General features: G+C 38.4%; 3 protein-coding genes and 1 long non-coding RNA gene across 7 annotated transcripts in view; 1 reads left to right on the top strand and 3 right to left on the bottom strand.

The window, feature by feature from the left end:
- Positions 1-1689, bottom strand: part of LOC111332378 (glutathione hydrolase 1 proenzyme) — a 30796-nt gene extending 29107 nt beyond the window's left edge. Inside the window, exon 1 of one of the 4 annotated variants that reach the window (XM_022937695.2) lies at positions 1537-1689. The gene's annotated coding sequence lies outside the window, so the exon portion shown is untranslated. The remainder of the gene's footprint in view (positions 1-1536) is intronic. The other 3 variants (XM_088743983.1, XM_088743984.1, XM_022937696.2) reach the window with 3 other exon arrangements.
- Positions 1690-4957: 3268 nt separating this feature from the next.
- LOC148717480 (uncharacterized) lies at positions 4958-7128 on the bottom strand. Its single transcript, XR_015994938.1, has 2 exons — positions 6994-7128; positions 4958-6249 (listed from the first exon to the last, which is right to left on the bottom strand). It is a non-coding gene; the product is annotated as an uncharacterized LOC148717480 (long non-coding RNA).
- Positions 7129-8089: 961 nt separating this feature from the next.
- On the top strand, positions 8090-11614 carry LOC148717479 (uncharacterized). Its single transcript, XM_088743988.1, has 2 exons — positions 8090-8339; positions 11139-11614. Exons 1-2 carry the CDS (start codon positions 8207-8209, stop codon positions 11372-11374), a joined length of 369 nt encoding a protein of 122 aa, XP_088600114.1. The 5' UTR covers positions 8090-8206; the 3' UTR covers positions 11375-11614.
- A 46-nt stretch (positions 11615-11660) lies between these two features.
- Positions 11661-23585, bottom strand: LOC111332377 (gametogenetin-binding protein 2). The gene is made up of 17 exons (XM_022937693.2): positions 23314-23585; positions 23132-23206; positions 22580-22689; positions 21187-21263; positions 20887-20953; positions 20102-20152; positions 19790-19837; positions 19083-19131; positions 18181-18242; positions 17495-17575; positions 16797-16919; positions 15923-15968; positions 15604-15732; positions 14091-14491; positions 13041-13245; positions 12672-12782; positions 11661-12191 (listed from the first exon to the last, which is right to left on the bottom strand). The coding sequence occupies exons 1-17, from the start codon at positions 23401-23403 to the stop codon at positions 12021-12023; spliced, it is 1896 nt and encodes a 631-aa protein (XP_022793428.2). The 5' UTR covers positions 23404-23585; the 3' UTR covers positions 11661-12020.
- Between the last annotated feature and the right edge of the window lie 527 nt (positions 23586-24112).

The raw sequence follows: 24112 nt of genomic DNA, 5'->3' as shown, positions 1-24112 counted from the left end.
ACGAAGTTATTAACCAAACTGTGATAAACTCTGAGTGGACTCAGTGGAGATGTTACAGAGGTTAAAACTTCAAAATGTTTCACTCACATCTTATATTTCTATCCCTCCATAATTCTCTCTTGCTGATTCAAATCTTATAAGCAAAATACAAGGAGCGCATTTTCAAATTTTCTTAAATACTACTTCAGTAGAACTCATTTATGTTTGTGTTGTTCGATTCGGCAGCTCCTTCTCTCACTTAAACCTTTGGACCCTAAGATTAGGAAGCACATTCTCCATACTGTTCTCTATATATTTCCTAAGGTGATGACAAGATAAATTTGTTTGACAATCAAGAGTTTCTTTAGTTGGTGGTAATTTTCTTTATTCTCTTGACGTTAACTTTTGATTCAGTCAAGGGTAATAAGATGCTAGTCACCGCCAGGGGGGAAGGGGGGGGGGTCAAATGGTTAATACCATTTCATGTGTTTTGATTTGTTCAAATAACGGCTCATATACCATCATTGATGAGCCAATCAAAACTCTTGAATTAAAATTTATAAGTACGGCGTTTTTCTTTTTCTTTTTGTAATTAAATAAATTTAGAAAAAAAAAGTGCATTGCATTAAGATCAAAGTCAGTTAACCTTTCGTAGTTTTCTACAACTTGCGTGACAAAACAAATCAATATTCCCCTAACGACAATAAGAAACCAATACGAAACTGGATAGGTCAAATATCTGATGGCGCTAAAACTTCCATTTTCTTTCTGATGAACCCGATGATTTTGAAAAGAGTTTTCAATGTTACTTGGTTAGCATTGGAGCTTTGCTTTCAAAATTCCGTTATGTTTGAAAAAATGGCCGGAAATGCGATAACGAATTCACTGCGGAAAGTATGGCATGTGCATTTATTAATAGTCTTTCTAAGGACAATACAGTTAATTTGGAAAATGATAAGAAACGCTTCAGAAAAAGAAAGATAAAGGGCGAGTACATCGTGAACCGCGTGATATGAGCAAGTAATGAGCTGCTTTTGGTAAACTGCGTTTGACAAAATCTCGAAAATTCGTGATTAGTGTTTGGGACAGCTCCCTTCCGCTGTCAGTTATTATTATACTAAAAGTTGCTGTACTTTCACTGTCTTAGTTTTCGTTCATAACCCAAAACAACATGTGGAACGTGAACGTAACGGCCTCAGATCTATAACTGAAAGTTACGGCCCGGTAATTCAAGTTTACCATTTTTACTGGGTCACAAAATAAACTGGTTAAATTTTCGAATTTGGTGTGTGGTTGACTCTATTTGACTCTATTTGATTTCAACAACGGTAAGTTCGTCCCAAAATTTTCACTTAAACGGTGAAATGTTTCCAGGTTCAACACATTTCGTTTACTAAAGCTGATCGCAAATTGGTTATTATCTCGATTTAATCAGTTCACTTTCACGGGTTGAAGCCGGAGGAGCGCGCCAAACAGTACGTTAGTCATGAGACTTGATATATTCCACCTTTACAACAAAGCCGTTTGAAATAAATGAACTTTCTTGTTTTGGCTTACCTTAAACTGACCTGAAAAACGCCAGGTTTGCAGTGCAATTATTCCTTGGACTGACGTCTATTGTTCCTTTCCGTTATGGATTGTAGCAAACACAACCGAAATCAAGTGCGTTTACTGACGAGTTGAAGTCTGATCCTAATCTTTTATCACTCGTATTGGTTGCCTGGAGTCACAGTATCCATTTGTGGTCATGGCGTAATGACGTAATGATTCGTTTTAGAGCCTAGGGCGCTCATTCACTTTTGATACGTCAAAGGAGAGTGCTTATTCGAAACAGGGCGCTTACATAAGGGACAGAGCACCTATTTCTTTTTTGAGAAACAGCAGAATCTGCGAAACAAAGCTTTGATATCATGACGAGCTTTGCTCAAGAAAAAAATTCTCAGCAGGCATCGTAAACTGATGCCGAGGTTTGGGGAAGAAGGCGTTGGGTGGATGTCATCACATTAATTACACCACAATGTAATTATACACATTAGCGTCCACGAATCCACGAGAGATACGCGATTGCGTGCGAGTTAACGCGGGGTCATCTGTTGGCGATGAAAATCAAAATCTTGAAATGAAATGAAGTTTGTTGTGCGCGTAATGGTCATAAAATACTGCGTTTTCTCTGTTTCTGCCCCTTTCCTTATAACGACATTTTTAATCACGTAGTCTTTCAAAGATCCTTCCTTTTCACAGAAGAGGCAATACCGGCGAGGCGCCGTATTCGAAAAGCCTCTCTTTCGATTATTTAGGTATGATTCTTTCGCTTGGTTTGCCATAAAACAGTAACAAAAGATATCGCAATTTTCATGTGCCGTACGACCTGAATAACAACCGTATCGAATTTCCAGTATTGCGTCACTTGGTGGATCGATCAGTGTTCACGCTTTGCGATCGTAGTACACGATGTTATTGTTTTGGTACAAAACCTGTGGCGGTCGCACGACTTGGCCTCGTATCCTGGTTAAATTCTTACCAATATTATAATATTAAACCTCGACGAGATTTTTCATGTCGAAATGTCGAAAAGCATCATGTTTTCGATTTCGAAACCATACGAAATGAAGTCATAGAGGCAGTCGGATTTTCGACGTGCGGCTTTCCACTGGCTAACTTAACCACGCAGAGTCTTTGCAGGATTACAAGTGCCACACTTGACCCTTGCAAGCATTGGTATCTACTTTTGAAAGAGGTATGTGACGTTCCTTTGCGTAAATATTTCATATGCGATGTACTTAAGATATTTCCCGACGAAATCCAAAGTGTGGCGACACGGGAACTTCAGCCGGCCAACTCATCGTTCGAAGTAGTGGGGTTAGCCAGGATTCCCGACCTCGTTCACGTTGTGTTCACGTTCTGTCTAATAGCTGGTCTATCTTCTTCGTAATAAACAATCCCCGACGAACTTATTAAATCTGCGGGATTTATGACTATCGTAAATCTGGTGAACTCCGCCACGCTAGACTTTGAGCCCGAAGGCGCGAAAAATTTATCTTTTGGCGCCAAACTCAGTCACGACTCCGAAGAGCTCGCTTCCTAACTTACCGAAAGATCGGCTAGAGTAAATTCCCTTGGAGTGGAATTTACACAGATTTCTCATCTCGAATCAGCATGGAGTCAATTTTACAGACCCTTTTTTCCACCTCAATGTTCGTACCTTGTCGTGGTGAGGTGGCTTGAGTGCCTCAATGACCAATTGGAATACAATGCCTTTAAAGAATTCAGCTTCAGTTGGTGGGCTGTATTTTCTGCAAGGTAGAGGCCAGACTAACACGGACTTTGTCATTGTAGTTATTGTTATGATTATTGTAATTATCATTATTATTAATGATTTTGTTATTGTTATCATTATCTTTATGATTGTGATTGAATCATTTTCAAAATGAAATAGGCTGCTCAATGAGGATGGCATGCTCAGGCAAGTAGATTTTCATTTATTTACCCCCCTCCCCCCAAGTAGAAATTCAAGTGTTTCTGATAGTTTTTCTCTTCAATAGATTGTTAGAATGCAGAAGATTTTCTAAGACACATTGTTCAGAGGGCTTGTCTTAAGTAGTTGTTTTCTGATTCAAAACCACCTGCCTAGTTCTGTTTCTCTTGGGTAGTTAGTCCATGGACTGTTGTTATCTGATGGCAGAACTAACAGGTGGATCTGTTTCTCTTGGGTAGTCAGTCCATTATGGGCTGTTGTTATCTGATGGCAGAACCACCAATCTGTTCTGTTTCTCTTGGGTAGTCAGTCTATGGACTGTTGTTATCTGATGGCAGAACCAGTCCCTATTTTTTTCAGCTCTATGCTGTCAGTCTTTTATGGACAGTTATTTTTATCTGATGGCAGTTTTAGCTTGCTCTTTTTGTTTTGAAAAATGTGTTGCTTATACTGTTTGTCACGTATCATCTGTTATTAGTCGGAGGCACTTTGGTCAATCAATGCTATCATTGTCTTCATTATTATTATAATTGTTAACTCAGCTGCTACTCTTCTCTCTTTGCCACAGGGCCCACTACAGACAGCACTAGCTTAATGAAGTCCCAAAACCTTTCACAATGAGCCAACTCAAGAATTGCAGTCCTGAACAGTTTTTGGGGTTTTCCTGGCTTTTCTTGAGATTATTTTGTCTCAGTTTCAATTACTTGGATACTCATTCAGCTAGACTAACAATAACACCATTTTGTTCATAGATAAACATTGAAATAATCATAATAGTAATATAAATGATAATAATAATGATTTGTTATTGTTATCATTATCATTATCATTATCTTTATTATTGTGATCATCATTTTCAAATTGAAATAGGCTACTCAGTGAGGATGGCATGCTCAGGCAAGTAGATTTTCATTTAATTCCTCACCCCTCCCCCCAAATAGAAATTCAAGTGTTTCTGATAGTTTGTCTCTTCAATAAATTGTTAGAATGCAGAAGATTTTCTAAGACACATTGTACAGAGGTCTTAAATAGTTTTTTTCTGATTCAAAACCACCTGCCTAGTTCTGTTTCTCTTGGGTAGTTAGTCCATGGACTGTTGTTATCTGATGGCAGAACTAACAGGTGGATCTGTTTCTCTTGGGTAGTCAGTCCATTATGGGCTGTTGTTATCTGATGGCAGAACCACCGATCTGTTCTGTTTCTCTTGGGTGGTCAGTCTATGGACTGTTGTTATCTGATGGCAGAACCAGTCCCTATTTTTTTTTTCAGCTCTATGCTGTCAGTCTTTTATGGACAGTTATTTTTATCTGATAGCAGTTTTAGCTTGCTCTTTTTGTTTTGAAAAGTGTGTTGCTTATGCTGTTTGTCACGTATCATCTGTTATTAGTCATAGGGTGACTTTGGTCCATCAATCCTATCATTGTCCTTAGTATTATTATTATTAATTCAGCTGCTACTCTTCTCTCTTTGACACAGGGCCCACTACAGACAGCACTTGCTTAATGAAGTCCCAAAACCTTTCACAATGAGCCAACTCAAGAATTGCAGTCCTGAACAGTTTTTGGGGTTTTTCTGTCTTTTCTTAATTTGTTTTTGCCCCAGTTTCAATCACTTGGATACTCATTCAGCTAGACTAACAATAACACTATTTTGTTCATAGATAAACATTGAAATAATCATAATAGTAATATGAATGATAATGTTAATGATTAGATTAATGGAAATGATCATAGGAATTATAACCATCAGGATAATGAACATTATTTCTCTAACCAATGTAAATATTTTTATCATTATTATTATTATTATTATCATTATTATTGTTATCATTGTTATTATTATTATTATCATTATTATTATTGTTATCAATGTTATTATTATTTCCATCATGAATTATTAGAGATGCTTGGAAAAAAATGATCTATAGTTCCCTCCAACTCATTATTCTTTCAGTTAAGTGAATTAAGACTGTGAACAGTTACTGCTTTATTCTGTCATTCCTGATGACCATAGAAATGGTGAAAGTCCACAGATATTATCCCTCTAAGAGTTTCTCCAGGTGTTTTTTTTCCTCTGAATTTGGTTACAACAGAATGAAGGGCAACAGGGTATAGTGCGCCCAGCTAGACATGAATTGCATTAATATTACAGGGTCATTTTGCTGTATTCAGGGTTTAATCCTAGCCTTCTACAGACGAGTTTGTTCCTCTAAATGCAAAACACATTTTACAAACTTACAAAAACTGCCAAGAAACAGCTGCTAAATTTATGGAAACATGACGAACAAGTCAACTAGACTGTGTACTACACATCATTGAAATCAAAGTATCACTTTAGGAACATAAAATCGCAAGGTCAGTTTCCCATTTTTAGTGCCTGAGAAAAGATCAGGCCACCAGATTACTTCAAATTCCCTGGTTTCTCGTCCATCTCAATTGCCAACAACCATTTTAGTTTACTGGGTGAGAATCATGCTTGATTTCTTGCCCATGCTCTTTAATTGGCCGCCTGTAAAGCTTGTTGAGAGTTTAACAGCTACTACTTGCAGCAACCTCCATATTCCCCCGATTTCTTTTCTTAACTCTAATGGTACAGAACTTTGATGACTCAGACCAGAAATAACATCATTCACTCTACCATCCCTGTAATAAAAAACTTTGGATTTTTCTCTCCATACAGGGGGCCGCAAATGTATTTTTACCCTCGCACGTTTATAAAAGCATTCAGCATGCCTGCTAACAAAGCTTGGATGTATGTTTCAGGAACTTAGTATCTTTCAACTCGACACCATTTGCCTGAAACCAAAATAATAATTACGAAAGTTAAGAGATTATTTACTTCTGGAGTGAAATGTACTAAATGATTTGCTCTTTCAAACATAAACCTGAGTTATCAGGTTTTGTCAATCACAATTACACGCTGGGTTATTAGTATTCCTTGGGGACCTTCCTATATTATCATAAATATCTAAGACAAGCAGGTCATTTAGCTAGGTAATCAATGTTAAAAATCGCGCTGTACAGCACTTAGAATTATTTTCCTCACTCATTTTTCTCACACTGCAACTTCGCGTACAACGCAATTATCACTACGCAGTCATATCTGGTGTCCAATTGGGAGAAGAGCTTATTATTTTTGTTTTAGAGGTGAATTGCGAGTTTTTCCCCTATTTCGTCGAAGAAAAGCTCGAACAAATACTGAAAGTAATGAGTAAGTCACTATGAACAGCTAGTGCAAAGTGACAGCACTATCGAGCCAAACTGAGAACTGTTATTTAATGATTTTTAACATGAACCACCAATTCTTACTATTTTTAATTTCTGCGTTTTAATAGACTTTGACATGTTCTTGAGAAGATATTAAATCGGTTAGCGCTGTTGTTCCCTTCTAAATTATTTTGGTGGAAGCGCCTCAGAAGACACTGGTTTAACTAAAACCATGTTGGGCGACGTTACAGTTTGACTGCACAACCCGCAATTAAATTTAATTTTAACAGCTATTCGAGTGTGTGAAGAACGGAAAAGAGCAAAATTACATACCATCGGCCTTTCGATGCACGGACGAATTAAAACTTTTTACAATTCCACTTATCCATTGCTTGTAACTGATAGACCTTGTCCTTATTCTTGCGGGAGGCCGTACGATCTGTAGTCCATTGTAGAACTTGGCAAACTTAGCGCACTCTGCCTCGAGCGCAACAATGTGATCTTTCGATTCTCTATCTCACTAGCGCAGTTGTTGTGTTGGACATGGACGAATAATACATCGCAGCGTGTCTTGTAGATAGCTAGAGATGCCATGCATGGTTAGGATAAGCGCTGAATATGGACGAGCGTTAAAGCCGCCACTGAAAAAGCACAATCGACCGTTTTTCATTGTAAGGATCAGGTCTTTCACACAGCTGTCAGAATTAAAGAGAGGAAGAACGTCGATCTCGCTCACCTAAGTAGCGAAGTACACCACGAGCGGCGACAATGATCAAACACCTGGAAGATCACCGTGGTGTCACTCTACTCTTTGATAACATAACCAAGAGCGAGCCCTTTCGACTTGTCACTAAGTTTTACGGTTTATAAAACAAAGGCCCCGCTCTACACAAAGCCTTAAAGAATGAAACACTAGAAAAGCTTACTTAGCTTGGAATTATAAAAATTTCCTTTCTTAAAAATCGAAGATTTTCATGGTTTCCGTAACTTCGTATTTTTCCAAATTTCCTCTTTTACATGTTATGCTGTTTTGCATTTTCTTCAGCGTATAATTTAGTTCAGCGTCGATCATTTATCATCCTTAGAAGAAAATATTCTGATCTTTACGTTTAACTATAAAGTTGTTTTGGCTTACATTGTGCGCATAAAAGGAGCGTTAAATTAAACATGAGTTGATTCCACGCGAGGGCTTTACCTGAAAATATGCCTGCACACGAGAGACACCGACATTACCGCGTGTCCCTTTCTGGGAAACATTCGTGTTATGACAAGAAAGGTCAGCTTAAGGGTTTTGGGTTACCCAAACTATGCAATTTTGACGCCGAAAAGTGCCAAAAAGTAATTACAGAAACTTCATCCGCAACACCTTGAACGTGCTGTGGGCGCGAACTGAGATCTTCTCTTACAGTTAATAATTGCCAGGCGGAACTCAGATCCGGCTAAGCCTAATTTCCATAAATTTTTTTGGTGGGCAAAGCTCGTCATGATTTCAAAAGGATAAAGAAGACTTACAAAGGGCATAATCCGTGGATCCTTCCTGGCTAGAATGACCCGCCGAATGAACGATGGCAAAATTTTTGGACGAGATAATTCGTTCATGAGGGAACTGTGCACTCATGTGGATATTTTTGTTGAACTTGAGACTGCAGTGAAGTTTTTTTTCAACTTCTTAAAGGAAGGTGAGCCACGGCTGATCTCAGTGTACATTTAATCTGGCAGTGCTATCTCTGATGTAGAATCCTTGGGTTTCACCCACGTGACCAATACCTTAGCAACGGTTACTATCCGCCATCTTGGTGTCCCTCGAGCGTAAACAAACCGTATCTAACGAAGAGTTCATGTGAGAAAGAAGGGATGGTTTTATGCATTGTGGTTGGCTGTTCTAGCAAAAGTGGAGAGCATGAAGACTAAGGATTTTTTCGTATAATAATTTTATTATTTCTATAGCGCAAAATTAATTAGATATATGATCTAATGCGCTATACCTAAGATCACTACAAATCAAGGGGAAGAACAGGAGGAACTAAAAGTTGTTGTATGGTTCGAGGCTTGCGGCTGTTGTAGATGCGCGATTTTTTGGTCGAGCTTTTCTTTGAGCTTCTTAGCCGATGAGAAATCGATGTCTTTAGCCCTCGCATACGGCACTTCATTGACATATGTCGGCAAAGTCCATGAGCATTTTACCTGAGTGCAAGCAAGCTTGGGGTGTCACGAAAACTCAGACCTCAGACCCCGAAAACTCAGACCCCTCGAAAATTCAAGAGATAAACTCGACTCATGATCACTCCTGGTAATGCCGCGTGTATGTTGACCTTTTGGGTCTTGATCCAATTGAAGCAGCAAAAAACAAGGCCTCAAGTTGCACGTTTCGAAAAATCGTCCGATGGTTGAGCATTAAAACATTTTAGAGTGACACAAGACTTTATTTCGCTTAGATTTCCTCCATTTTTCCCGTTAATTTTGAGCTTTTCGTTCACAGTTAACTGGATCAAATGCGCTCGCTCCAACACCAAAGTATTCAAATGTGGCGTGATTTTGACGAGCCGAAAGGGACGTTTGTTTACTTTTTTGTACTTCGTCGCACAGATCCTTGTTGTCGCTCTGTTAAAATTCTTAAATATTTCGCGATAATAATTGATACAAACAGAGACTCGGCCCACCAGTCCCAAAACGAAGACAATTTTGCGACCCTTGGGCTAGACTTCTTAAATGAGGCAGAAAGAGAAAAACAACGGGAAAGAAGACTCGGCATCATCGCCGTCACGATTCGCTTCACTGAAGAATCACTCTTGATATTGTTGTCCGTCTTTCGCGTCGGATTTGTTGCATTATTCCACCGGTTATCTTATAAAACAATTGGTTCATGCTTTATGTTATGCACTATCGAATTATGGAGCACTTAGGAAGCTTGGAGAACACTTCGAGGGATCTGAGTTTTCGGTGTCTGAGTTTTCGTGACACCCAGCGAGCTTGCCATGAATTCGAGTAGTTGCCTCTAACATAAAATAAAACACTCACGATATGTGAGCATGCCTCAGCCAGTCCAGCTTTGCATCCCAAGCAATGGGCTGACAAAATAGTCCCATCGTTTTCGGAAATGACCCAAATGTTCACATGATGTGAATGCCAAACTCGTGCTCTCACGACATACTTTCCGACGATTACTTTGCCTACAACTGAGGTTACAAATCCCGACATCATTTGATTAAACGCCTCTAGGCTCTTGAACGCCTTGAACTGCTTCTTGTGTAGAAGATGGTCTCAAGAACGAGGTAACTCAGCACGTCCGACACTTCCACAGGAGGCAAGCATTTTGGACTAAACTTCTCGGCTGGTATGCTTGCAGGGTCAACCTCGATGACCGAGATCTTTTGCAAACATCTTTCCTTCCAACTCTCTCAGCTTTCGGCATACTCAGAGAGCACTGGAATACCTTAAGATGAATGCCAGATACTTTTATCCCTTTTTTCTTTCTGGATATGCGTGTAGTTGGCGAAATAATACGGCGATAAGAGAGAGGGCTTCACCAGAGAAATCGACTAGTTATTCATAAATTTGACACCCGAGGGACACCAACATGGCGGACACTAACTTCTGCAAAGCTTGTGACGCTTATAAATTCGTGGGGGGGCCGTTTCAGTAGAGAAAGGGAGCTCATTGGAACGAGGCCACTACATCGAATCATGACGCTGAGACTTTTTCCCCAAATCTTTATATCTTGAGTCATAGGAACGAAAGGAAGAGATCTCCATTTCATTGGGGGCATTTCAAAGTTCAAGTTATTAAGCAAACGTGGAAATCTATGCCCTAGGAACGAGGTTATGGGAAAACAAAATTCATCGGAACGTAACCTTGCCGCTTGTATCTAATTCTGTTCCTTTGAATTATTGTGATGGGGGATTAGACAGGACTATGATCTTTCTCGCACTTCTAAGTCAATCACTGAGTTCCAGAGGAATCAAAATGTTGGACCCAAAGCAATATTGCTACACTCAATCGCTGGCCAAGAGGTTTCTCAAGGGTCCTTCATCCCGAGAACAACACGATTCTCTATTTTTAGAGATTTTGGAGGTCTCATTAAGGAAGGAGGATGGTGGGGGGTGTCAAAGTATCCCGTCAATTCCTATGGTTTGTATCCCTATAACCCCAGTTCGATCTCCAGGAATCTCTATCCCGTATCCTTTTAATATTTCCCTTGAACATCCCGTATCCCTATAATTTTTTACCCGAATATCCCGTATCCCGATAATCCCAATAATCAGGTGGTGACTTCAATTGTGCGGTAAGTCCAATTCGTTTCATAACAACGTTAATATTCGTTTCGTTGAAAATAACTTACGCTTAACGTCAATACCTTCTCAGGGACACTCCCTATTTTCAACCCACATGTTAGATGTGGAATATTTTTCGTGATACTATGAACTGGTTAATGAAATCCTGGCCTCTACAAGAATTTTGCTTGTTACTATTTATTACAGATGTGGGCATACGGAAAACCGAGCCTCGGCCTACCACAATAAGGCAACACGCCCGTATTTTCAACAATGAGAAGCAGATAAACCAAGGGAAAATAAGCAAAAAGTGCAACTGGTCTTATCAAAATAGCCAACACTCCTCGCTGTTAACTGAAATTTTTTATTTCACTGGTATAGAACCCGCACTAAGAATGGTGTTCACCAGGTTCTTGCAACATTTCATCAATCATCTCGCCTGAAACTTTCACCTTACAATGAGTTTGAGCAATGGACGTCATTTAAAAGTATCGCAAACAGTTCGAAAGAACGCGTCAAAGCTATCAAAAGAGGAGTCTAAATGAAAACTTTAAGTCTTTGGAATTAATTTTTCGTTTTGCCGCAGACACAAGTTATCATTTGGTGTTTCTACAATGGCACTTAAAGGTCTATTAAGGGTAAAATTTCCTTGACAAGTAAATAAACTTTGTTTCTAGTTAAAACGACTAAAAACAAAGACTTTATAAGCCGAGTAAGGAGTCCAGCCTATCTAATTTGAGAGATTTATTTTTGTTTCCACATTAAACACATCGGGATTTACGGTGTTATCAGGGAGTAATATTAAAATAAAGAATTAAAAGAAAGGAAAACCTCATTAGCACTTCCATATCGCAGCACACCTCGCGAACTAAACTTGCATACACCAAACAACGTCACAAACACACTCACGCATACACAAAATCCTTCAACCGTAACTACAGAAACCCGTAACAACATTCTACCGAGATGGGTCGAGCAAGGAAGTTGTCTCTCAAGTACAGCCAATTCCCCACCCGTCCCTCCTACTCGTTGCCCATTTTCCATCACCCCATTCCCCCACTCCTGTAGTGAGTGCATTGTAAACAAGGCCTAATGAACGATAGCGACGTTAAGACCCTCCTTAAGAGTCATCTTGTTAAATTGTTGGCGAAGTTTCTCTCGGAGCTTCCGTCGCTGCTGTGATACTGACGACTGGTTCGCTTTGAACCGAAGAATTTCCTGCTCAGATATACAGAGATCTTCTTCCGACGAAAAACACTCCTACGATGTAAAATTAAAAACGACGAAAAGGTTAATCGATAGTATACCAATCGAAAGAGAGGCATCCTGTTGGTCACGATCCAAATGTGACGAATCGTAACGCCTTCATTTATGATCGTGTCACCAGTTAACTGAGCGTCTTAAGAGCCCTCTCTGTATTTTTCGCAAAACAAGCTCAGTGGTACTCAGAATTGTAAAGGAGAATACAAAATTCTGGCACAATACTACAGACGAACCCGGATGAGTCAACGATTATCCAAGAGAGAATAATGATGGCTAACAATATAGAAGATCTAAGCAGATTGTAAACAAAAAAAGTAAAACAAAATAATAAATTTCATCTTACTTTTTCAAGAAACACAAATTGTAACGCAACAAGAAGTTTGAGTTTAGGGATTATTCTACCCCAAGGGTTATCGAATCCCAGGGGAAAACCTAAATCGCTATGTAAGGACGGAAGTATGGTTCAAAATGGCTCACCATTGACTCTGTTCCCCCGTCCTTCCAACCCATTAGCTTCAAGAGCCGTTTCTCTTCATCATCAATATTTTCTACGAGCTTTTCTTGCTTTTCATGTCTCGGTGAGTTTTGCTAGAGAGAGAAAAAGAATACATATATAAATAAATAAATAAATAAATAAATAAATAAAGACTATAATGAATAAAGGAATGAATGAATTAATGAATACTTTCATTGATTTATCGTTGACGAAGGGCACAGTATGATTTGTAAAATTACTTCAAGCATCTTCCCTCCGTCACGTAAGCTTCACACCGCAACAGAGAGAGATTAACCAGGCGTGACAATCAAGCATCGGGGAGGGGGTGGCCGAAGAGATTAAATTGTTACCTTCTTCTCCTTGTTTTTACCCTTCTTCTTTCTTCCCTTTCCATTACTGCCCTGTGGCGAGCCACCACTGACTGGGCTCCCATTTAAACAATCTGTACATGTATTCTCTTCCTCTATTCCTATTGTCGAAGAATCGTTGACATGATTACACGTGTCTCCGCTCTGGTGCACCATTCTGGACCATTTAGTGTACTCTGCCACGTACCTGCAATAGATCACTTCACGTCAATGAATGAATGAATGATTGAATGAAAAATAGCTGGGATTACACCAGAGTTTCTTAACCCTTTCACCCACAAAAGGACTCAGGGCTTGACACTAACGGTAGCCCACTAGCCACAGACTAGTAGAAATTCAGTTTTGGCTAGTGGTTTTCAATTTCCACAAGCCAGTTTTGGCTAGTAAACGGACTGAAATTGTCGTAACATCTAAAAACATCTAAGATGTCACTAGCCACTTGGCTAGTAAGTTGAAAAGTTAGTGTCGAGCCCTGGGACTGGAATCGGATTTCTCCTTTCAGTATCACCCACTGCACGAATCCAACATTTAGAACGCGAGATAAAAGGAAATGTTCGTCAACTTGAGAAACTCCTGATTGTTAAACAAATTCTCCTTGCGATTTCCTTAAGAAACGTATGCAAACATGGTGAAAATGAATACAAAGATCAATCAGAAAAGGCAACAACACATCCGGTATTTTACCCTGTTGCACTTTATCAACTTTCTCCGTAGCAGGCTATAGACGGAAGAGTTTGCAATTCTAACGAGCTGGACCAGGCCCCGGTCGTTCGAAGATCGGGTAACGCTCTCCACTAGGTAAGTCTCTATCCAGTGGATAAAGCTACACGTTTTGCTATCACTTAGACAAACTGGATGGCGATTTATCCGTTGCATAGCGTTATTTGCCCTTTTTATAATTGGGCACATTGGATAAATTTGTATCCACTGTATATCCCAGCACATTTTATCCACTGGACAGTAATTTTTCCACTGGATAGCGTTCTCCACCCTTTTAACACCCTAGCCCGGTACCCTGAAAGAGATACGCACCCGCAATCACCATTCCTATAACCCGATTTTTTGTTCTTTCTCCGCTCACAATTGCTCAAGTCTTCACAACTACATGGTGACCCGCCACTGTCTCCATCATCTTCATCATCTTCGCAGCTGTCTCCATGCCCATTCATTTCCTCTGTCTCCTCCACGTTCTCATTCACACATACCACTTCCTCTTCTAATTCCTCTTCGTTTTTTGCAGTTTCCTCTGTTTTCAGTTCATTGTTCGCTGTCGAGATTGTTAATTGCGCATGACATTTGCATTTCTCTTTGCGTTTCGCTTTTTTTTTCAATCGCTTCTGCTCTCTTCTGAGCTCCTTGGCTCTCTCCGCCTCAGAAATCTCTTCAACAACTTGTTCCAGGCGAGATATGCCTTGCTTTTCTTCAACAGCCACCTGACAATGTAAAGACGGCAAACACTCGTATCATTAAACTCAAAAAATTGCCAGCCAACGGAAGTTGTTACCCCGGCGAACAATTAGCCTTCGAATCTCCGCTTTACCCAGGTCTGCTTCGGTGTCTAACAACCTGGGACTGTTATCAAGTTTCCTAAAGACAAACAACAAAGAAAACGAGCTGGTTCCTGCTCGTTGTTCGTGTCGTTCGTTATTCCACTCGCTGACTGCTCTGCTTAATGTGTTTGGTTTTTTTGTCTTCGTTCGTCAGTTTCAGTTTATTAAGAAAAATTGACAAAATACAAAATATGATGTACCACTGCTCGCAGTTAGCTACAGCTATTCGAGGCGAGCAGTGGCTTGACGCATTAAATTAAGTATTAACATACAAATTATGCTTAGTGGAATTACACTTACAATACTAAGTAGAATTAATTATTGTCATACAGTACATTATAATAGGCTTACAGAATTAACAAGTAGGAACAGTAACAATACTAATTTCAGAACTAAGTATTAAATAAGAATAATTACAATGCTAATTTCAGATAATGAATCCAAGAAAACAAAGTAACAGTTACAATACTAATTTATAGAACTAAGTATTAAGTATGAATAATTACAATATTAATTTCAGATAAGGAAACAAAGAAAACAGAGTTTACGGAGATAAAAAAGAGTAAAAAGGGAGAGCAGAATAATGATAATAATTGAATATTGACCAATATAACATCTGGTAAAGACAAAGATTCACATGAGAATTAAACAGGTTACATTAGAAGCTGGAAGGATAAAGCAGTTTAGTTCAATTTTTAAGGCACATTCAAGTCCGGTAGATTAATATACTCATTCGTTCGTAAGGTTTCGGTTCGATTCGGTTGATCGTTAAGATTTCAGTTGATCTTTCCGTTAAGAATTCGGTTAATCATTAAGAGTTCGGTTGATCTTTCCGTTCTGAGTTCGGTCGCTCGTTGAGAGTTCGGTTGATCTTTCCGTTCTGAGTTCGGTCGCTCGTTGAGAGTTCGGTTGATCATCTGCTTGGCGTCTTGTTTAGTCAGTCACTCGTTCACTAGTACACGTTCTATGCACGATCTAAGCGCCTCTTATCTTACCTCGAAACTTTTCCTTAGAGCTTCAACCCCCAAATAAAACAGCATCTGCCACGTTTGCTCCTCAGCCCTTAGTTTCTGCCACAGTCGATGAAGTCTTTCCCACAGGTGAATACCGAGACATGTCAACACCTTCAAGATGGTCAGAAGGTAAAAGGGTTTCGATTAATACGGAAAGAAGCTAATCTTATCGTGGAAAAGTAGTTTTGAGGAATGCAACGATAGTTGTATGAGGAAAGAATATCTTACAAGGTAAATCAAACGACTGACAAGATATTGCCACCAAAAAGTTCTAACAGAACTGAAATGAAGGTTTGCTTACTTCCTCCTGGGCAATGTCCAGTGTCTTGGCATGCCTTTCTCTCCTCCTGTCAAAACAGACAAAAGACAAACTTATGAGTCCAGGCCTATACTTGGTTAACAAAATGTTTTGTATCTACTTTGGCAGTTTGCAAAACTCTTAACCCCTGAGGATGGCTAGCGTCTAATTTCTCATTAAGGCATCAATTCTAAATCAAACATTAGGCTCATGAGAATTACGAAAATGATCAAAAAACTTGGAAAGCTCTCGATTTTTTACTAAATTCTCTTTGTCAGTGTCATTGAAAATGTATAAAGAACAGTAGGGAGAAAATCCATGCTGATGCTGAGGTGTAAGGGCTGGGATCAAATTTAAATTTTTTAACAATTTTTGTTGTCTAAAAAAAAATTTTTTTTGTTTTTTTTTTCCTCTCTATAAACTTGTGTGTCTCTTCCTCTGCCTTGATTAGGCTCTTTTATATGAGGGTGGAAGCTAACATGAAATTTATAATTTGTAAATTAATAAACAAAGTTTGTTGTTGTTTGTTGTTGTTTAGGAACAAATCTAAGAGGTAACACCTTCAGTAGGGTTTTCCGTTGAGAGATGGGAGGGGTAGGGGAAGGTTTTTCACTGCTGCATTCCAGGCATTTTAAGCCTACCTACTGTAGCTTTTGATAACGCTCAATTACCACTTTCTCTCACCAAGGTAAATATTAGAACTGGGTGGCACCCTAGAACACTTTTCATGCTACAAGAAACAAGCTACAGTGATGTAGCTCCTTAATGCTTTTATGAATTGAAATATCTGTGTCTATACTAACTACTAAGTTACATACAGAAGCCTTAAATAAGCCTCATCATAAGCTACATAAAACACGAGACAGTTATTGCCTACCCTCCAGCAAGCTCTGGTTCTGCCCGTCCAATTAAATGGGCAATGTAGTCTGTATCACACAGCACATGGACATGCCGCTCTTGAGGACAGCTTTTGAGACCATCGTACAAGGCAGCACAGTAACTAAACGAGTCAGGAATGAAAAATTGCTTGTTATTTGATGAGATGTTTCAAAACACAAAGAAGAAGGAAAGAAAACTGAAAATCCTGGAGAAAATCCTAAAGCAAGGAGAAAATCCTAAAGCAAGGCCAAAACCAATCAAATTCCCAGGCTTGAAATAATTTCTTGGCTAGCACTGGTCAAATTGTCTAGTTGAACCTATTTTTTGCTCAGATTCAACCCATTTTTTGCCAGAAAAACATTGATATGTCTTGTACCTGTAATAGTGCCCCCCAAATATGTTTAAATATAAAACAAGTAGAGTGGCTGTCTTCTTTCCCTCTTGTTTCATGAATGCCAACAATATTGAGCATTTAAATACTAAAATTGAAACTCTTAATTCCTCCCTTACAAGTGTAAATGACTGGACAAATTGCCTGGCCATCTAAGGAATTGACTGAACAAAACTTAATTCTTGACCAGACATTTTTTGTTTATAAGCAGTTATCTCAAGCCCTAACCCAGCTTACAGCAAGTAGAAGGAGGCACTCTGGCTTGTAAGTTGCTGTACTTCCATCCTCTCATACAGTGTACCTACCCTTTTTCACTTGGCCCATCCAAATCCCCTGCCAGAATACTGTATGCCCTCAAAACTTTTGATTTACACTCTGTACAAAACCTATAAGAACAACAAAGAAGATACAAAGACACTGGGTAATTCGTTAGGAATTTTTTGGAATTTAGGAATTTAATTTGTTCACCACAGGAATGGCAGTAGAAAGGAACAGAACTTTCGTCCAAATTGACACCTAACCCCTTTGTACCCACCATCCCACCCCGGGGAGGACATCCACCACACAGTAATCTCATGCGTGGGAAATTAACGTCTCCTACCCCTAAACCCTGCAGGAGACAGGGCCTACGGTTTTATTCGTCCTTATCCGAGAAGACTAGGATGTCTATCCATTTCTCGTTATTATAGAAGGGTAGCAAATTCTGCTGAGTTATTTTAAGGCCATGAGTATTGGTCCAGCTGGGGCTTGAACCCTCGACGTCGCGCAAAACACAATCCGGCGCTCCAACCAATTGAGCTAACCAGGTGCAAATTACAGTTGAACATCTTTTGCCTGCTCAGTGTGCATGCATCTTCTGGTTGAAAGCACTGTCCCCACAAAGTACATCAATTATAGGAATTAAAATGAATAACCTAACAGATGCCTTTTATGGAACTCAGTAAAGAAAATTAAAAGAGAGATGACACAAAGATGATCATAGTGCACTAACCTATGCTTTCTGAGGTAATTTTCCAATGTGTCGAGAAGAGCATCTGAGTCAATCAGCACCACCTGTTTGAGAAGAAAAGAATTTTGTCAGAATGCTGAGAATATTATTTTTATCATGTTTTGGTCTGAGAGAAAATTGTACGAGATATTGCATTAGTTTTCCATTCAAGTGCTCCTGTGCATTATGTGAGAGTGTGTCTCAGAACACTAGCAAGTCGTGTGTTTTACTGTCTCAAACAACGTTGAACCCCAATGTTACTGTGATTGTTGAGAGTTCTTGTAGAATTTTTGTTGTACCATGCTATCATCACAGCACCTAGGGTAATGGAAGGTTCAACAGAGGACACTGTGATCCAAAGGCAGAATAAAATTAAAGTTAAAACAGTTGAAGTTAGCTAAGGCCTAGTTTATACGTCGCACTACAGTCGAATTTAATTCAGACGAATTTAATTCCACGAATTTAATTCCATTAAATTCGTCGTTCCGTCGATGTAAATCATGGCGTGGTTTTATGCATCGAAATTAATACTAACAAATTTAATTCTCTTCCCAAATGCAGTGCCTCTGGTCAGAGGTGTCATTTTGAAATAAATTGAAATACATTAAGAAAATGTATGCACTTCATTCAACGCGCGCTAGTGCGACGTTAAAACTGAAGGCTCGTTATCGATATTTTATCTGTCTTACCAAGACGGATAAAACGTCTTGGACGAATTTAATTTACCAGACAAATTTAATTCGTTTTAGACGTCGCGCTATCGTCAAATTTAATTGCTTGTGTGACCTTGAATTAAATTCGTCTGAATTAAATTCGACTGTAGCACGACGTATAAACTAGGCCTAAGTGTCATGGCCTTATTCATGGTTATCAATTAAAAATAAAAAAATCAAATAGCATAGCACCTCATCCCTACATTCCTGTGACAATAAATCCCACACATCTATCCAGCTTCTGTAGAGCACAGATATATTCATAAATCAATCACAAACAGACTTATTTAAGAATTTTTCTAAACGATACAATACAATACATTGGAACTTATTAGAAATACTTTTGAAAAATTGGGCAGAAAGACAGTTACCATTATTCTTATAATCTGAGTAGAAATGAAATTAGTTATCCATATCATGATGTATTTAATATCTAATTCTTTCCCATTCCTGTTGTGGCCACTAATCCTGCTTTTTGCGTAAACTGGAATTATTTGTAGATTGAAAAAAATGTATGATAGAGAGTTCTAAGGTTGCAATTTTTTATTAGAATCAGAGGAACATTGAGCAGAAAAGTATTTAAGATTTATTCCAGCTGTTACATGGATCCTGTCTTCTTTATAACCCTGTTTCATGCCACAGTGTTCAACAATCAAAGACATACATGTACGTTTTTAAAGTTAACATGTTTGGCCATAATGATAATCATTGTGTGCCCAAGTAGCAGTCATCTTTCATCACTTCTATTTAATGGTGAAAAGCCTTGACCTCAAATAGAAAGATGGTGTAAGGATGTGTCCTTAAGATACAACATTCCAGTGAAAAAGGTTGTGCTTGTCCCAAGTATGTAATGTATTTATATGTAAGTCAATTCCTCAAAAACATTTCATTATATTTACCCAGATGGCCTTGATTTGTGTGTTTCCAGTGAATGCAAAGGGCACCTCCTACAAGACATGATACACAGGGGCAAATCACAAAGGTGTAAGACTAGACACAATTAACCAGCAAGTAAACCTTGACATTGAGTTGATCATATCAGTGAATCAATTGATCTACATGTATAAATCAATCATTAACCAGTTGAAGCTATCGAAACAGTCAAACAACTGTTTCTGACTCACAAACATTCTATGAGGAATGTCATTGTCTATTGTGGAAGAGCTTAATAAATGTTTACAAAAACATGAATAAACGGAGATAAACAATACCTGTTTCTTCTGCCCTTAGGAATAGAATCGACCATTTCACTTAGCCTAGATCTGAAGAGAAATAAAATTATATCATCATAGGAGCCTATCGCCTGGCAAGTGCTTAGATAAAAATTCCTGCACTTGATGGCATGAGCAGGGCCATACAAAGCCATATCACCCTGCCAGTAATGATTTAAAGGCAGGAAACAGGGAATAATCAGAGAATGATGGGCACGATATAAAATGCTCAATTGCTGAGTTAGGTTGGGGCAGGCTGAAGAATATTTTGCTAGAGGTCATGGTACACAGACCAAGCCTGGCAAGGTCTGTGCATCATGACTAAAAGCTAAACATTTTTCAACCAGTGCTCCCACCCAGTGAATAATTAGATAGAGTATAATGGTGAAGTTAAAATAAAACAACACAATCTAAATGAACTAATTCACTATTGGAAATGATCATATTTCATGAAATTAACAATGACTTAAAAACTTTATTTCAATTTAACTTGCTCTGGATAATAGCTTTAACTGATAGTAAAGGCTTACTAGATAGTTTAATTATTCAAATAGAGAGCTAGTTTTCATATCAATAACTAGTTTTAATAACAAGAACCTGTCAAAGGAATGCTTATTTTCATAGTACTAGCTAATGCAGAATTAACATGTATCTGCACCACACATTTTAGATTTTTCTGGTACTGACAATGTTCACAGTGCAACCACTTGGGCAAAAACTTACATTCCTCAAACTGCAAATCTAACACACTGTCCACCAAATATCATAATCACAGACACACTTACCCATGTATATAAAATAGTGCATACACAAGTTTTGGATCATTCAGAAATGGTCTATCAATTGTCAAGACTGCAATGTTAATCAAGAAAGCAGAGAACAATGTCAGTGAAAAGAACACAGCTTCAATACTAATAGGATAAAGATACATTCAATTCATGAATTTACAGGATATGAAGAAAATTTAAATCTCCAAGCAGCTGAAGGTGTAGGTGAGTGAAGTATTTGAAATTTCATTAATTCTTTAAGTAAATTAGTTAATATATCAGTCCCTTGCCCTTGCATAACAAAGGTAAAATACCTACCTCCACTACTTGTGATAATCAGTGGTTCCAATGCTGGCTGTCCTGACTCCACCAGCTGATTGTACAATCGCTCAGTACTGTGTACAAGTTAATAGTTGGAAAATTAGGGGAATATTATTTCTTATTTCATTTGTCAATATACCACAAGAGTCAATATACCACAAAAAAAAAAAAAACAAAAAAAACAAAAAAACAAAAAAAAAACACTTGGAAAGTAAATGGTTTGATACAATGCTATCAATAATAATTAAAGATATGGAGGTCAACATTGGTTACTGTGACAGCCTTTTGTTATCAGAGAATCTAGTTCTCCAGGGCTATCTAGACACATTAATAATAATGGCTAGCCTAATAGAAGAAATGCAGGGGACTTAGAACAGGGAAGAAATCTTGTCAACTTTAATTGCTGTCCCTTTAGTGACCTCTGATTGGGTTGAGAGGTATGAAATTCGTTGTGAGAAGATGATCACAAAATCTAATGCCATACCAGAATGTTTGAGCAACTAAAAGTGTAAATACAATGACTGCAGAGCTCATAGCTGCTTTGATTAAAAACACTTTGAAAATTTAGCATTATATAGTCCATTAATACTTTGGCTATCTCTTATAGAGAATGAATATTGACTCTCATGGCAGAATTCTATTTGTTTGTGCCCTGACTTTGGCCCTTTATATGCCTTATCACATGAAATGCCATCAACCTTCCAGATTGGATGTGAAAATAATAAAAAAAAAACCCAATAGAACAACAAATTAAACTGAGCATATGATCATTTCAGGAACCTGAGGCAACAACTGTTGGCCAGAAAATCCTCAACACAGGACACATTTGAATGACAATAAAAATGAAAACTTTCTGAATCCAAATGGTATTGAAAACAGCAGAATAAGCCCAAGATGCCTTTTGGCAACTTAAAAAATCTGATGGAATTCAATTGAGTGTGATTTCAAATTTATATTCAGTCTGGTTCAATTCATTGTGCAAGGAAAACTCTAAAACCCAAAATATTTGATGAACTGCCATGTAGTTTAAAGCAAAGAAAAACATTCTAGTTGTGGTGAAAAGAGCTTGCTACAAAACAGAACTGGTACGCCCACTCAGGCATTATTTGAGAGTTGACAATTAACATTGAAGTATACAGGCACAATATCTGTGATAAAGCTGCCATTATTGCACTTCCGATATTATTTCCACATATTCACACTAAACATAATTTCTTATTTTTCGCACATTACCACAATACGATGTAACAACTTCAAGTCAAAATGAAGCTATTAAAAACTTCTTAAATTAGAAAATCAATTATGAAAGTTACTGAGATTTCGTTTGCGATGGTGAATAATTAATTTAACAACGACGGGGAAATAATATGAAAATAGTAACATTTGATACCTTCTTCGACAACCAACACACGGCACAGAATGAGAAAGGAAGGATAAAACATCCTTCTGTCTCACTGTCGTCGCAACCGCAAGATCATCGGCGCTAAGACATTGGAATCGCTGCGGACAGGAAGAAATTCAATCAGGACACACGCAATTTGCTGACAAAGTAACATCAGTCCACTACGATCACATGCAGTGTTTACATCAAGAACGAAGACAACTTAGTACTTACCACCATGAATCTCGGTGGTTGATACAAAATTAGTTTCACACTAGACAATCGTTAAATACAATTTTGCAGACTGGCCAGTTTGTTGAACTCAGTGCTCGATTGATTGCTAATGCTCGATTTGTACCTCTAGAAATAATCGCCATCCAGTCTGGTTTACATAATTTCCCCGAAACCAGTACTGCCAACTGAATTGGAAGTGTTAATCCAAGAAGCTGGTTACAAAAGTAGCATCTCAACCGATAAGAACCATTTAAGTTCAAGTAAAGAGATTTCAAAAGACTCTAACAATACACAACCAAGGAAGGAAAGGCAGAAAATCAAACTCACCTTGTGAAACGACTGCAGTTTGTATTCGTTGACTTCTCGAGTAGAAATCACAGTTTCTGGAATTTCCATCACCATCTATGACAATAAGGAAGAGAACAACAACAAGGATGACACAAAACGCTCACAGATTTTTATTCTCTAACGAAGGAAGTCAAACACAATGGACACAAGTTCTTAATTACCGTTAAGGTATCCTCGATATTCAGAGGGATTTGTCGACGCTCGAATGCGAAGTCAGTTTCGTCTCTACACACCGCTACAAGTTTCGCCATTGTAGTTGACCATAAACAGCTTCAATACGCGTCGAAACGGCTTTTTAGAAACGTTTAAGGGATGAAAAAACTCTTGCAGTAATAAATTTTCCAGAAAATCTCCTGGACTTCTGTTTTGGAGGAAACAATTTTGAAAGTAAATATTCTCCTACTCCTGGTAAACCTCGTATACCAACGATCCTAGCGCGCCGCGTGTCCTTACCCAGAATTCTTCACGAATGACAAGTATGTCCCCGACAGGGGTAGGGTCAGGATCGCGTATAAAAGAAGGGAATGTTTGTTTCTCAATTTAGAACTAGCCCTGTCACCAGCTTCATGTGATCATTCTTACTCTTGATGCGCTCTTTCTGTTTCAAATGATGCAGAAAAAATATAATCAATAATTTCAATACTGTTCTTCCTATTCTTTTAGTATTTGAATACTTGCAACTCATGAGGAGAAACGGAAATCTTCCTCTTCCAAAATTTAGCATAAAAAAGCCTAACAGATAGCAGTAGTATTACTTCTATGAGTCAGACTCGCGGGCAGAGGTGAGAAATTAGAGAGCGAGCGTTTATCTGGACAAGCAGTGAGTACCTTTCCGTACAAAAGCTGTAAATCACAATGTTAGAAGGTTTAGAATGATATTACCGAATGACTGATCACTGAGCACTCATTAGCCCGTGTACGCCACTGCGTACCTATATTTGGTTGTTTTGTCATTGCTCA

Source organism: Stylophora pistillata, chromosome 13 (assembly GCF_964205215.1).
Source record: "Stylophora pistillata chromosome 13, jaStyPist1.2, whole genome shotgun sequence".
Classification (NCBI taxonomy): Eukaryota; Metazoa; Cnidaria; class Anthozoa; order Scleractinia; family Pocilloporidae; genus Stylophora; species Stylophora pistillata.
This window is presented reverse-complemented; position numbering and strand designations above follow the sequence as displayed.